Source organism: Phacochoerus africanus, chromosome X (assembly GCF_016906955.1).
Source record: "Phacochoerus africanus isolate WHEZ1 chromosome X, ROS_Pafr_v1, whole genome shotgun sequence".
Classification (NCBI taxonomy): Eukaryota; Metazoa; Chordata; class Mammalia; order Artiodactyla; family Suidae; genus Phacochoerus; species Phacochoerus africanus.
The window spans coordinates 35,565,858-35,579,090 of record NC_062560.1 but is presented as its reverse complement, the minus strand read 5'-3'; the positions used below and the strand labels follow the sequence as shown (position 1 = coordinate 35,579,090).

At 47.9% G+C, this 13,233-nt stretch overlaps 1 protein-coding gene across 1 annotated transcript; it reads left to right on the top strand.

Annotated features, from left to right (window-relative positions):
* The first annotated feature begins 5,193 nt into the window (after nt 1-5,193).
* LOC125118006 (histone H2A.Y-like) lies at nt 5,194-12,371 on the top strand. The gene is made up of 4 exons (XM_047764187.1): nt 5,194-5,417; nt 5,780-5,829; nt 6,116-6,174; nt 12,048-12,371. The coding sequence occupies exons 1-4, from the start codon at nt 5,194-5,196 to the stop codon at nt 12,369-12,371; spliced, it is 657 nt and encodes a 218-aa protein (XP_047620143.1).
* The last annotated feature ends 862 nt before the right edge of the window (nt 12,372-13,233 follow it).

The following is a 13,233-nucleotide window of genomic DNA, read 5'->3' as shown; positions in this document are numbered from 1 at the left end:
ATCTCCAAGAGAATGAAAAAACTGTGAAGGCAGGAGACTAGGGAGATTCTAATCTCCTAAAATCCTTTTAAAATGCCAAGGTTGTCTGTGGACAGAAGGCCCCAAAGTTAAATGCAATCCAAGGATAAAGATAGATGACCTCCTTGCCTGAGTCACTGAAGGATAAAACATCCTTTAATAAGCAGTCTTCCTGGTTGGAAGAAAGGTTAGCCCCTGCCCTTATGCACACCAGGCGTTATCTTGTATATTAATGAAATGAGACCAAAAGAGAAGGCGTTCACTTTCCCGTCATTGCATTTCTCTCGGGCACGTTTTCATCCACAGATCCTTAGAGTTTACAAAACAACCAGTAGCAGAACAGCCTAAGAGTTATTAAAAGCACAGACCTTAGAGTCCAGCAACGACTAGAGTAAGAAAAGGAGCTGATTTGAAGGACACAAACAACGAGCCTCTTTGTTGCACGATTTGTTTAGAGATCTCTCAAGCTTCTTATAATCTCTAGGTTCCTTCTCTGATTTTTTTTTTTTCTTTGTCACTTATTTGTCAAAGAAACTTCTTTGTCCAACAGACTTTTCTGGAGTCAAGGTTTTGCCATTTGAATCTGTATAGTGTCATTTAATACGGTCCGCTGCTCTGTGTTTCCTCTAAATTGGTAGTTCTAGAGGTTTGGGTTAACCTGAGATAGAAGTTTGGATAGGAAGTTAGGAGAAACCCTTCTCTCCTTCACTTTAACTATCAGTTTTCCAAACAGTATGTTGTTGATTCTTTGTCGTCTTCCTAAGAAGATGTTTCAAATATCTTCTTGGATATTTTGGATATTTTAAATATGAAACCCTGGCTTTAAACATACTTGGTGCTTACAATTTCATTGCAGTAATGAGTTTTATTGATGCTCAAATTGTTCCATATTTGGCCGGTGGGATCCTTTTCTTGCTTTCTTTTTTCTTTTCAGAAGTTTTTTTTAAAGTTTTTTTTTGTTTTGTTTTGTTTTGTTTTTGTCTTTTTTCCTTTTCTAGGGCCGCTTCCCACAGCACATGAAGGTTCCCAGGCTAGGGGTCTAATTGGAGCTGTAGCCTCCGGCCTACACCAGAGTCACAGCAACTCAGGATCTGAGCCATGTCTGCGACCTACACCACAGCTCTCGCAACACCAAATCCTTAACCCACTGAGCGAGGTCAGGGATCGAACCCACAGCCTCATGGTTCCTAGTCGGATTCGTTAACCACTGTGCCACGACGAGAACTCCTTAAAGTTTTTGTTATGGTTGATTTACAATGTTCTGTCAGTTTCTACTGTACAGAAGAGTGACCCAGTCATACACACACACATATATAAATATATATACATTCATTTTCTCATATTATCTTTGATCATGTTCTATCACAAGTGATTGGATAGAGTTCCCTGTGCTGTACGGCAGGACCTCATTGCTTATCCATTCTAAATGTAATTAGTTTGCATCTACTAACCCCCCAATCCCAGTCCATCCCACTCCCTCCCCCTCAGCAACCACAAGTCTGTTCTCCATGTCTGTGGGGCTGTTTTGGTTCTGTAGATAGGTTCATCTGTGCCATATTACTAGATTCCAGATATAAGTGATATATGATATATGTCTTTCTCTTTCTGACTTACTTCGTATGAGAAGTCTCTTGTTGCATCCATGTTGCTGCAACTTTGTCCTTTTGTATGGCTGAATAGTATTCCATTGTGTATATGTACCACATCTTCTTAATCCATTCATCTGTGGATGAACATTTAAGTTGTTTCCATGTCTTGGCTATTGCAAATAGTGCTGCAATGAACATAGGGGTGTGTGTATCTTTTTGAATGAAAGTTTTGTGCAGATACATGCCCAGGAGTGGGAATGCTGGATCATATGGTAGTTCCATATTGAGTTTTCTGAGGCACCTCCGTACTGTTTTCCATAGTGGTTGTACCAGTTTACACTCTGTGGGATCCTTTTCAAATTGGTTCCCAAGGCTTTTTGATATGATCCAGTTGTCATTAATACTTGCCTTGCCCCTGCCCTGTGCCATGAAACTATCTCTTTTGAGAATATAGGAGTAGAGGATTGAAAAATAGGGGTTATTATGGGATTATATGAAATCATGTGTGTGAAACTTTTGAGGATTGTAAAGCACTATAGAATTTAAAGACTCATTCAATTCAAAATTAACAAGCTACAATGACATAATGTACAGCACAGGAAATACAGCCAATATTCTATAATAGCTATAAGTGCAGTATAATCTATAAAAAGTTTGAATCACTATATTGTATACCTAAAACTAATATGTATATCAACTGTACCTCAATTAAAAAAAATAGCAGGGGTAAATGATAGGATTGTTCTAACTGAAGACGACTAAGGACATAAAACAGATGAAAAATAAAAGTAAAATAAAAATTAAAAACTAAATATTTTCAATCACTATTTTGTCAACCTGAAACTAATATAATGTGTAAGTCAACTATATGTCAATTAAAAAAAGCACTTTTCTCATTGGTGTATCTTTTTTTTAAATTTTTTTTTGTTTTTCATTGGTGGTATCTTGCTAAATAATTGCTTGTATAAACTGAATAATCCTGAAATTCCCCGGAAATAAGGAAATTGAAACCTGATACTCCATGTACTAGATTTTTAAATATCTATTATCCCAGAAACTCACTCAGAATCATTTTAGAATTCAAATTCACATAATTTATATAAATCTTTGGCAAACAATACTTGTTTAATCTTTAGGGTTTAATAAAAGCAACTTTGTCTTCTCTAATGTATATGTACATACACGTTCATTTCATACACATTTTAATCACACAGAGACATATTTTTATGCTTCTTGGATATGATTTTACTAAATTTATACAGGTTTACTGATCATGTGAGCCACCATTATTTCTAGGTGTTGTGTAACATTATGAAAAATAGCAACTTAGGTCTAGCCAAGTGGAACCACTATTTTCACAATCTTGTATTTCCACAGAAATAAGGTTTTGTAGTGTTACAGCCTGAAGATCATTTCCAAGATCTTTAGATAACTTTGGGACTGATAATATATGCAGTCAATTGATGGGTACTCACTGGAAACCTAGATTAGCCTATATAAGAATACCGAGGAGTTCCCGTCGTGGCGCAGTGGTTAACGAATCCGACTAGGAACCATGAGGCTGAGGGTTCGATCCCTGGCCTTGCTCAGCGGGTTGATCCGGCGTTGCCGAGAGCTGTGGTGTAGGTTGCAGACACGGCTCGGATCCCGCGTGGCTGTGGCTGTGGTGTAGGCCGGTGGCTACAGCTCCGATTCGACCCCTAGCCTGGGAACCTCCATATGCCGCGGGAGTGACCCAAGAAATGGCGAAAAGACCAAAAAAAAAAAAAATACCAAAGCATTTAGTACTAACAGCAATTTTAAGTTTGTGTACTTTTGTGTGTGTGTTTTGTGGTTTGTTTTTTGTTTTTTTTTTTTGGTTTGTTTTTTTGTCTTCATTCCTTTTAGGGCCACACCCGCAGCACATGGAGGTTCCCAGGCTAGGGGTTTAATCAGAGCTGCAGCCACTGGCCCATACCACAGCCACAGCAACGTCAGATCTGAGCCGTGTCTGCGACCTACACCACAGCTCACGGAATGCCGGATCCTTAACCCACTGAGCGAGGCCAGGGATTGAACCAACCACCTCATGGTTCCTAGTTGGATTTGCTTCCGCTGCACCACGAGGGGAGCTCCAAGTTTGTGTACTTTTGAACCTTGCTTGTTTCCTCTAGGGAAGCTGTCTTTTAATAAACATGATTGTTTCTGCCATGGAGAGAAATCGTGTAAGGGATGTGTGCCAGTGTAGAAAGCTGGGTTGTTTGTGTTCAGAGCTCTGCTAGCCCACTGAAATGACAGACAGTACAAATTGCCCATCTCCCAGGTTTTCCTGTGAGACAGACTTGACAGTGTTGGGTTCACAGCAAAATGGAAGGGAAGATACAGAGATTTCCCATTATACCCCCTGCCGAGTTGGCAGGCGTCGTTAAGTAGGCACAGCTTTGGGGCAGCGCAGAGAGTGGCAGGAGTTGAAGGGCCCACAGTCGGAGATTAGGAACAGGTTAGCCATCTGCTATCTTTCTCACTGTGGGAAAACTCGGATAAACCTCAGGGAGACGGAGGGAAACTTCTCCCTTAATAAGAACAAGGAGAACAATGCTGTGACCTCTCACCCCGATAGCTCTTCCCATCTTAAGATGGGAAGGACATGCACGCCCACCCTCTCCTTAGGTCCTTTTAAAGCCCCAGGAGAGGCAGGACAGATGCTGCTGTGTCGTCTCAAGCGGGAGCGTGTGGGGAGGATGGAGGGGTCAGAGGTGGGTCTTTCCCAAGATCGCCTGGCACGTACGTGGCAGAGTGGGATTAGAATCACAGATGATGCTGTGCCGTCTCGGGGGGTGCGGATTGGAGGGTCAGAAGTGGATTTTTCCCAAGGTCTCCTGGCCCGTGCGTGGCAGAACGGGATTAGAATTCAGGTCATCTGACTGCTGCTTCAGGGACCTCCCCAGCAGTCCTCCTTCCTGGGGTTTGGGGCAGGGTGTGGGCAGGGTGTGGGGTGGGGGAGGGGAGATGATGGCAGCAGGCCATCATCATCCAACAGGATCAGATGACCTAGGTTTGACCAGCCCCGTTCACCCCTTTCCGGCCGTGTGGTCTTGGTCATTCGTCTGTGCCCTCTGAGCAGTTTCCTCATGTGTAACATGGGGCTCAGAAGAGTGTCTTCATCTTGGGCTTTTCCCAGCGACCGAGTCACCGTGTGCCTGTAAACTGTGGCCTGGCCCAGAGCACGCCCCTAGCAGGTGGCTGCCTGTGTCTGCCTCCCTGTGTAACAGATGCTTAGACATGCCCCCCACCCAAAGGTGCCGCTGGGCCTGGTTTTCACATGACTGCCCGATGCTTGGGCCTCTGGCTTTGAAATCCACGTCCCACTGAGCCTTGTGGGGAGACAGAGAGTGTCCTGCAGAGGAAGAAGCCAGGGCTACACCCGCGAACCACACAGTCCTCATCGGAGCTGGCTTACCCTTTGCCAACTTCTCAGATGTATCCTCAGAGTAAGTGTCAGTTGTGCTTAGAGCTCGTTGAAGCGGGTGCTTGTGTGAATCCAAGAAACCTTTCTTGACACCTGGTGCTCATTCAGCCACATGTGTGCAGAATCCTCATTGTCAAGATGTCCAGCCCACAACTTAGTGATGAGTCATCAGAGCCGCGAAGCCCCCAAGCCTTAGCCACGTTCCACTCTTACTCGTCTCTTCATTTGAGCAGCAAGCAGGCCTCTCCTGCTGAAGGTCACCTCAGCTGGTCACGTGATGACACCAGTCGTGCCACCCCACCCCTCAGGTGGAGCATCTTTGCGCTTCCAGTGTCCTTCAGCCACCAGGGAGTGCGCCCAGGGTGGGTAGTGCCAGGCCATCCGTCATTGTTCTGAAATCCTGCCCCGTTGGTTCAATAGCGGTCTGTTACTAAAAGCAGCTTATGTGGCTTAGGGCTGTGGCTTGGTTGAGCACAAAGCACAGTGTCCTGGGTTCCTCAGCAGACGTCACAGCAGGGGAGGTCATTCAGGGCCAGAGGAGTCGTGGGAGGTGGGCAAACCGTGTCGGGTAGCAGGGCCGCGTGCTCAGGTGGTCACCTCCCAGTCCAGGCCGTAGTCAGCAGAGTGTCCCGGTGACACCTGCAGGGAGCCAGGCTTCCTGGGCTCTTTCAGCCTCTCTATCTGGTGTCCGAGTTTGGAGGTTGAACTTTCCTGACCTCTGCAGAGTCACCTGGACGTCGTGCGTGGATCAGGCAGAGCGGTGCCGCCGTCCCTGTAGGAATCGTGCTGCAGCCGTGCCTGTGGGTTCACAGGAGACGTGGGGGCCACGGCCCACATGTCACCACTCTGAATGCGGCACCCCGCCAAATGCCCTCCTGTGTGTGACTGGGCATCGTCTTCTCGGGGGAGGGAGGCCAAGAATCACTGCCCTTGGGAAGGCAAGAGCCACCCAAGGTCAGGCTTTTGTGCATGTTGAAAAGGCAGGAAGGGGCGGTGAGGAAGGATTCGTTCTAACTCGAGCCCTGCAGAGGGAGCACCAGTGTCCTGTTGGGAGGGGCAGGTGAAACCCGAGGGAGCAGGGACAGGGGCCGGCGAGGGCGCGGCTGCCAAACCAGATCTGTGATCAGAAGCAGTGTCACAGCCGTCCAGGGTCAGACATGGGTCAACAGTGGCAGAAAACATCCCATGTGAGACCACGTGAGCTCAGCTGTTGAGCCTGAGAAGAACCTTTAGAGTATTTTCAGCTCAGGGTCGGCCTGCTTACAAGGGCTGGAGCCAGGCTGGCTCTTTGCTGAGAACAGCTTTTGAGAGGAGAGGTGTTCTGAAGACTCAGGCTCCCTTGGCCTCCGCATCGGACAGGTCCTGCCGGGAAGTGGACGGACAAGGACCACCTGACGCTTCAGAGAGAGATGTGGCAGCCTCAAGGTACAATTCAAGGAAGAGGATCACCTCGGAATCAATACATCATTTCGCTAGAGAGCAAATGCCAAAGCGGCCCCTTAAGGAAACCACGTTTCTTCCCAGGCGGGACTGGAGCCCTGTCAAAACTCAGATGGGGCCTTGAACCCTCTGAACCTCAGACTGGGACTCGAACCCATGATCTCTAGGCAGGGACTTGAACCTACTGTCTTTAATTGCAGCCACTCACCTGGAGGGAGGACTTCCTGAAGCTCGGGTGCTTTTGTCTCAGAGCAGAAAGAATTCAGTGAGCGGCAGAGGGTGGGTTGATGAGCGTAGGACCCTTGTGAGAGACACAAGCGGGCGGGCGAGCAGGCCTTGGCCCAAGGACTGAGATGACCTTATTTTGATAAAGAAAAAGGGAAAATGGAGAAGGGGAGAAGACCACCCTCTTCCTCATTTTTGGGTTCACGTCAAGTCCTGCGTCACTGACCCAATAAGGTGTATCCGGGACTGTCACGGCGGTATTTGACATCATATGTATGTTAGCAAAAGGGTGGTAACAGATACTAAACTATGATCATTCATCTCAGGTTTTGGTGTAATGTCCCCTTTTATCTAGGCTTTTTTTTTTTTTTTTTTGGCCTTTTCTAGGGCCGCTCCCATGGCATATGGAGGCTCCCAGGCGAGGGGTCGAATCGGAGCTGGAGCCGCCCAGCCTACACCACAGCCACAGCAACGTGGGATCCAAGCTGCATCTGCGACCTACACCACAGCTCAGGGCAACGCCGGATCCTTAACCCACTGAGCGAGGCCAGGGATCGACCCCACAACCTCATGGTTCCTAGTCGGGTTCATTAACTACTGAGTCATGACAGGAACTCCTCTAGGTTTTTTTTTTTCCCCTCTTTCACCTGTATTTTTCTCTCTTGGCTCCATGCAGAAATGCTACTTGAAAAGGACTACTAACAAGATCCAGATGCCATATCTGTTGTTTTGGGTTTTAACGATCAGGTTTGTGGCTTGAGTGTGTCTGGCACTTAGATGCACCTGGTCTTCCTTCAGGGTGGTGTAGACTGTTGCTAGGGTCCTGGATTCCTTTCTCGGGTGGTTATGAGCTTACCACAGTCTCCCAAACTTCCTTAACATTCTCTGCCTTTAATCTTGTATTAGGATATTAAAACGAATTATCCTACTCTAGTCCTGTCACTTAAAGACCTAATCATGTCAGCAGATAGGACAATGAGGCCTACAGTGATGTTTTTAAAGGAAAATTCATTCTCTGCCACCATTTTAGAGTCACATTTTTCACCTGCAGACCTCCACTCCTGGCTTCTTGTGTGGAATACAAACGGCTGGCCAGGCGTGGTGATGGTCGGATGAAGAGGGCTCGCTGCTTGTAATGCTGGGCCTTTCGGTTTTCCATGGTCGTCACCCTTCCCTATTGTACCTCATGTGTGACCCACTTCACTCATGTACAGCACATACGTGGCTCCTTAAGAGAGTTGAGGTCATTATTCTCATTGTACATTAATTCTAAAACCACAGTTTTTGGGAGTTCCCGTCGTGGCGCAGTGAAAATGAATCCAACTAGGAACCTTGAGGTTGCAGGTTCAATCCCTGGCCTTGCTCAGTGGGTTAAGGATCTGGCGTTGCTGTGAGCTGTGGTATAGGTCACAGATGCGGCTTGGATCTCATGTGGCGGTGGCGGTGGCTGTGGCCGTGGCTGGCAGCCGTAGCTCTGATTTGACCCCTAGCCTGGAAACCTCCATATGTCACGAGTGCGGCCCCAAAAAAGACAAAAGCCAAAAAAAAAAAGAAAAGAAAAGGATGAAATCTTCTTGTTCGGTGAATTGGTGTAGCATGGTGCTTTTTAAATGGTCTTTGGTATGGGGGCAACATTTTCTGTTATACAAATTCATTGCCAAATGATATATAGTCTTATTTAATTATAAGCTGCAGGCCAACACCACAGCCATAGCAATGCCAGATCCCAGCCATGTCTGCAACCTATACCACAGGTCATGGCAACAACAGATCCTCAACCCACTGAACGGGGCCAAGGATCGAACTCCCGTCTTCATGGATACTAGTCGGGTTTGTTACCTCTGAGCCACGCTGGCAACTCCTGAAAGCTAACTCAATTTCTTTACCTCTTATAGCTGACTAGTAACAAATAATTTAAGGACCCATGTCTGCCCACAAATCATGTTTGATTAGCAGTGCAGCAGTCATTTTAGGAGTTCCCGTTGTGGCACAGTGTGTTAAGAACCCCACATAGTGTCCATGAGGATGTGGGTTTAATCCCTGGCCTTGCTAAGTGGGTTAAGGATCCAGCGTTGCCATGAGCTGCAGTGTAGGTTGCAGGTGCAGCTTGGATCCGGCGTTGCTGTGGCGTAGACGGGCAGCTGCACCTCCAGCCTGGGAGACTTCATGTGCTGCAGGTGCAGCTGGAAATAGAAAAAAAAAAAGTCATTTATTTTATTATTATTAAAATGTTTTTATTAAACTGTAGTTGATGTACAGTATTGTGTCAATTTCTGCCATATAGCAAAGGGACCCAGTTATACATATATGTACTTTCTTCTTCTCGTATTCTGTCCTGTTCTATCTCAATAGATTGGATATAGTTCCCTGCGCTACCCAGTAGGACCTCGTTGCTTATCCATTCTAAATGCAATAGTTTGCGTCCACCAATCCCGAACTCCCCGTCCATCCCACTGCCTCCCCCTTTCCCCTTGGCAACCACCAGTCTGTTCTCCCTGTGAGTTTGTTTCTTTTCTGCAGAGGGGTTCATTTGTGCCGTATTTTAGATTCCCTATAGAAGTGATATCATATGGTCCTTTTTCTTTCTCTTTCTGACTGACTTCACTTAGTATGAGACTCTCTAGTTGCATCCATGTCGCTACAAATGGCATTATTTTGTCCTTTTTATGGCCGAGTAGAATTCCATCGTACATATGTACCACATCTTGGTAATCTCTCAGTGGGCATTTAGGTTGTTTCCATGTCGTGGCTGCAGTGGTCATTTTAATTTATTCTTTTAGGTGTACGGTTCCAATTCTAAGGACAAGCAGTGAGCAGGCTCTGCATTTGGTGTTTCATTTAGCATTTCTCTTGCAGAGTCCTTCATGAACACAAAAGACTGATCCCTCATATTTTGGGTTCTTGAATCACTGAGGGCAAAATATCTCTAAACTTCTGTTAATGCAACATCCACTAAGGGAAACGAGTTTGCAGCGGGGTGGCAGGTTAGATACTGTGGTTTGAGATATTTCAGTTCTGAGATGTAGAATGAGAATAACTTGCCAACTTGACCATGAGAGAGAGAGTCTTCACGACACAAAGGAGCAAAACAGCGAAAGAAGAGGGAGGGAGACTGGGTTCTGGTCTCCTGTAAGTGTCGTTTACTTGGGACACGTCAGCTTCCATGGCTAGAAAATGACGCTGTTGGACTAAATTATTGCAAAGTTCTCTTCGAGGTGTACAGTTACCAGTCTGTGACTTTCCCCTAAGAACAGTTTTCTATTAAAATGGGGTGAGTGGGGCACAGAGGCCAGGGATTCTTGTTTAGGGTCTCCATTTTGTAGCAGAGGCCACTTGGGCCCAGAGATGCCAGTCCGCTCTCCCAGGGTCCCATGGCAAGTGGGTGGCACGGTAGGGAGGCGGGCCCAGCCCTGCACCCCGTTGTCAAGGCTCCCCCTCTGCTCTGTCCTGAGAATTGTGTGGCCTCAAGACAAGACAGCGGTTGATGGTCCTGTCTGGGAAAAAGACCACCTCTCAATATAGAAGCGTTGATTTCTTAAAATAATTGTGGAGGGGTTTCTGGGAGAATATATATTGTTTAAAAGTAGTTAATTTAGAGTATCGTAATTCAGCTTCCTTATTCTTAAGGAAAGCTAGGAATATTCAATTTGTGTAAGCAATTGATGCAGATATGCCAATCAGAACAGAGCGCCATTACTTGAAGAGATGTCGCAATCTCTTCCCTTAATAGCATTCAGCATAGGAAAACATTCCACACTCACACATCCGAGGTGAAGGCATTTCTGAATTACAGACACCTCAACATTTAGGCACAGAGAAAGAGCGGTTGTAGCTTCAGTTCTACAGTTTCACCCACGGTTACATGTAAGCATAGAAAGAAAAACTAACTGGTCCAGATAGCAAAAAACTGTTTGCCTCTAGAGGGTATGATTTGACTAGTGAACAGATAGAGAAACACGGACTAGAAAACGAGATTGTCTCTTGTCTGTACCTCAGTGGAGACTAGGTCTCTGTGGACCCACTCATAGAGATCTCCAGATGGTCTGATCCTAAGTCCAAATTCTCCACCTCTTCTGCCAACAAGGGGAATCACGTAGCAGCTATAAATGAGCGAGAAGAAAGCAGAAGCATAAAACTAGTATCGAGGAGAATTAAAATATAAAATTAAAATTAGAAAAACGAAATCACCAACATCCTCTCGGTGCTCTGGAATCATCTAGAAGGAACAAGACAGGGCACTCCTGGGCTTTGGCGGAGAATGAGACACACTTTTCTGTCTTTGGAGTTCACCTGGCCTATCAGTGTGATCTCTACAACAGTTAAAAGGTATTTTTTTAAATTAATTAATTAATTTATTTTTTACATCTTCATGTTTAGTTCTTGTGTGTGTGTGTGTGTGTGTGTGTGTGTCTTTTTGCCATTTCTTGGGCTGCTCCCGCGGCATATGGAGGTTCCCAGGCTAGGGGTCGAATCCGAGCTGTAGCCACCGGCCTACGCCAGAGCCACAGCAACGCAGGATCCGAGCCGCGTCTGCGACCTACACCACAGCTCACGGCAACGCCGGATCGTCAACCCACTGAGCGAGGCCAGGGACCGAACCCGCGACCTATGGTTCCTAGTCGGATTCGTTAACCACTGCGCCACGACGGGAACTCCTAAAAGGTATTTTTAAACCGAGAAACTCATGACACTTAAGATACGAAGTGCAAGTGTGTTTGAGGAATGTATTTAACTCATGAGGGAATTGGCAGACACTGTAGCCAAAAGATAAACCAATGAGAAAACATAGAAATATTGAAAAAAGGTATTGAGATGTGAAAATGGAGGCAGGGTTGGTTTTATTACAGTATGAGGGTGCAGAGAAACGGAGCTCTACTGTACAAGGCATTCTGCATGTCTGCCAGTGGCCACCAGTTTACAGATGGATGCAAACCATTCCAAGCCAATGCAAGGCTGGGCTCAGATAACCTGAAGCAGCGTCCTATAGACAGGACAGTGGCTCCATTGAAACATCCTTTAAAAAAAAAATTGCTAGACTGTTAAAGTGATGTAGAAAGAGTTCCCTAAAACAGAGGTTCCTACCACAGGCATTTCTAGGCCAGTCCTGATCAGGGTTCAGAGGACACAGATGACATCACAAAGTCAGAGGTGTCACAAAGGCCCCAGGCCAATATGAGGCAGCCGCCCAGGGATCCTGCAGCAGAAAGTCGTAGTGGCCTCTCAGGAGACCCGGGACAGCGGGATAGTCACGCTGGGCCGATCCGGGACAGAACCCAGCCAACATGTCTCGGAAAAGAAACCTCCCGCAATGCAATCCTCCTAAGAAGCACGCCCTCTCGCGCTCCTCAAGAGCAGAGCTGCAATTCCCGGTGAGCCGCGTGGACCGCTACCTGCGAGAGGGTCGCTATGCGGAGCGCCTGAGCTCGCACACCCCTGTGTTCCTGGCCGGCGTCCTCGAGTACCTGACGGCCAACATCCTGGAGCTGGCAGCCACAGAGGCCCGCAGCAGCCGCAAGATGCGCATCGCCCCCGAGCACGTGCAGAGGGCCAGGAGCCACAACGAGACCCTCAGCAGCCTCTTCCAGGCCAGCAGCGTCTCCCGGGGGGCTGAGGAGGGGGCCGAGGAGCCCCTGCCCGAGGCCGGGCGGTGAGACCTGGGTCCCCGAGCCGGGCCAGACCTCAGCGGCGGCCTCATCCCGCCCGACACTGCGTGTGGCTGAGGAAGGTCTGGTCCCCTTTAAGGTCTCGCAGCCATTAAAGTCCACGGCGGTACCTCGGACGCCTGTCCGTTTCTGTCACGTGTCGTTGAGGCGTCCGCGGGACCCCCGGGAGGGGCTCGGGGTGCGGGTGGGGGGCCGGGAGGTGTGGTGAGTGCGGGATGCGGGGATCCGCGATCTCGGGGAGCTGTTTCCCAGGGCGACGGGGCGGGGCGTGGTCCTGGTGGGCGGGGCTGGCCGAGGCTGGGGGGGGGGGGGCGAGGCCCTCCTTCCTCCGTGGCTCTGAGGGCGCCCGGGCCTGTGAGGCCGGGGTGGGCAGGGCCCCCGGGGATGCTGAGTTCCCAGAATGGCGGTGGTGACGGGGGAGGGGCTGCAAAGCAGGACCCAGGACCTGAAAGCTTCATTCCTGCTGCAGCAGGTCTACAAGTAGGAGGCGATGGCAGTGGGCTGGGTGCAGAGGGTGGCAGAGCGCGTGGCATGAACTTAATGGGACAGGGCCTTTCCCTGGAGATGGTGGCGTGCCGGGGAATCCATAAAGAATTGCACCCAAAAGGAGTTACGGCTGTGTCGATGTCACGTATGAGTGATTTTACGCTGCTTTATGACAAACGGGGCTCGAGACGGGGGTTGTTAGCTGGTGCTGTTCTCTGTAGAATAAACCATTCTGTTCTGTCTTATGGACACTGGTCAGTTAAATCGTCGTGTTATGTAGAACTCCTTTCTAGACTAAAACGTGCCATTCAAGCAGCTCTTATTACTAAGTATTACTGGATTTATTTATGAAAGCATCCCATTA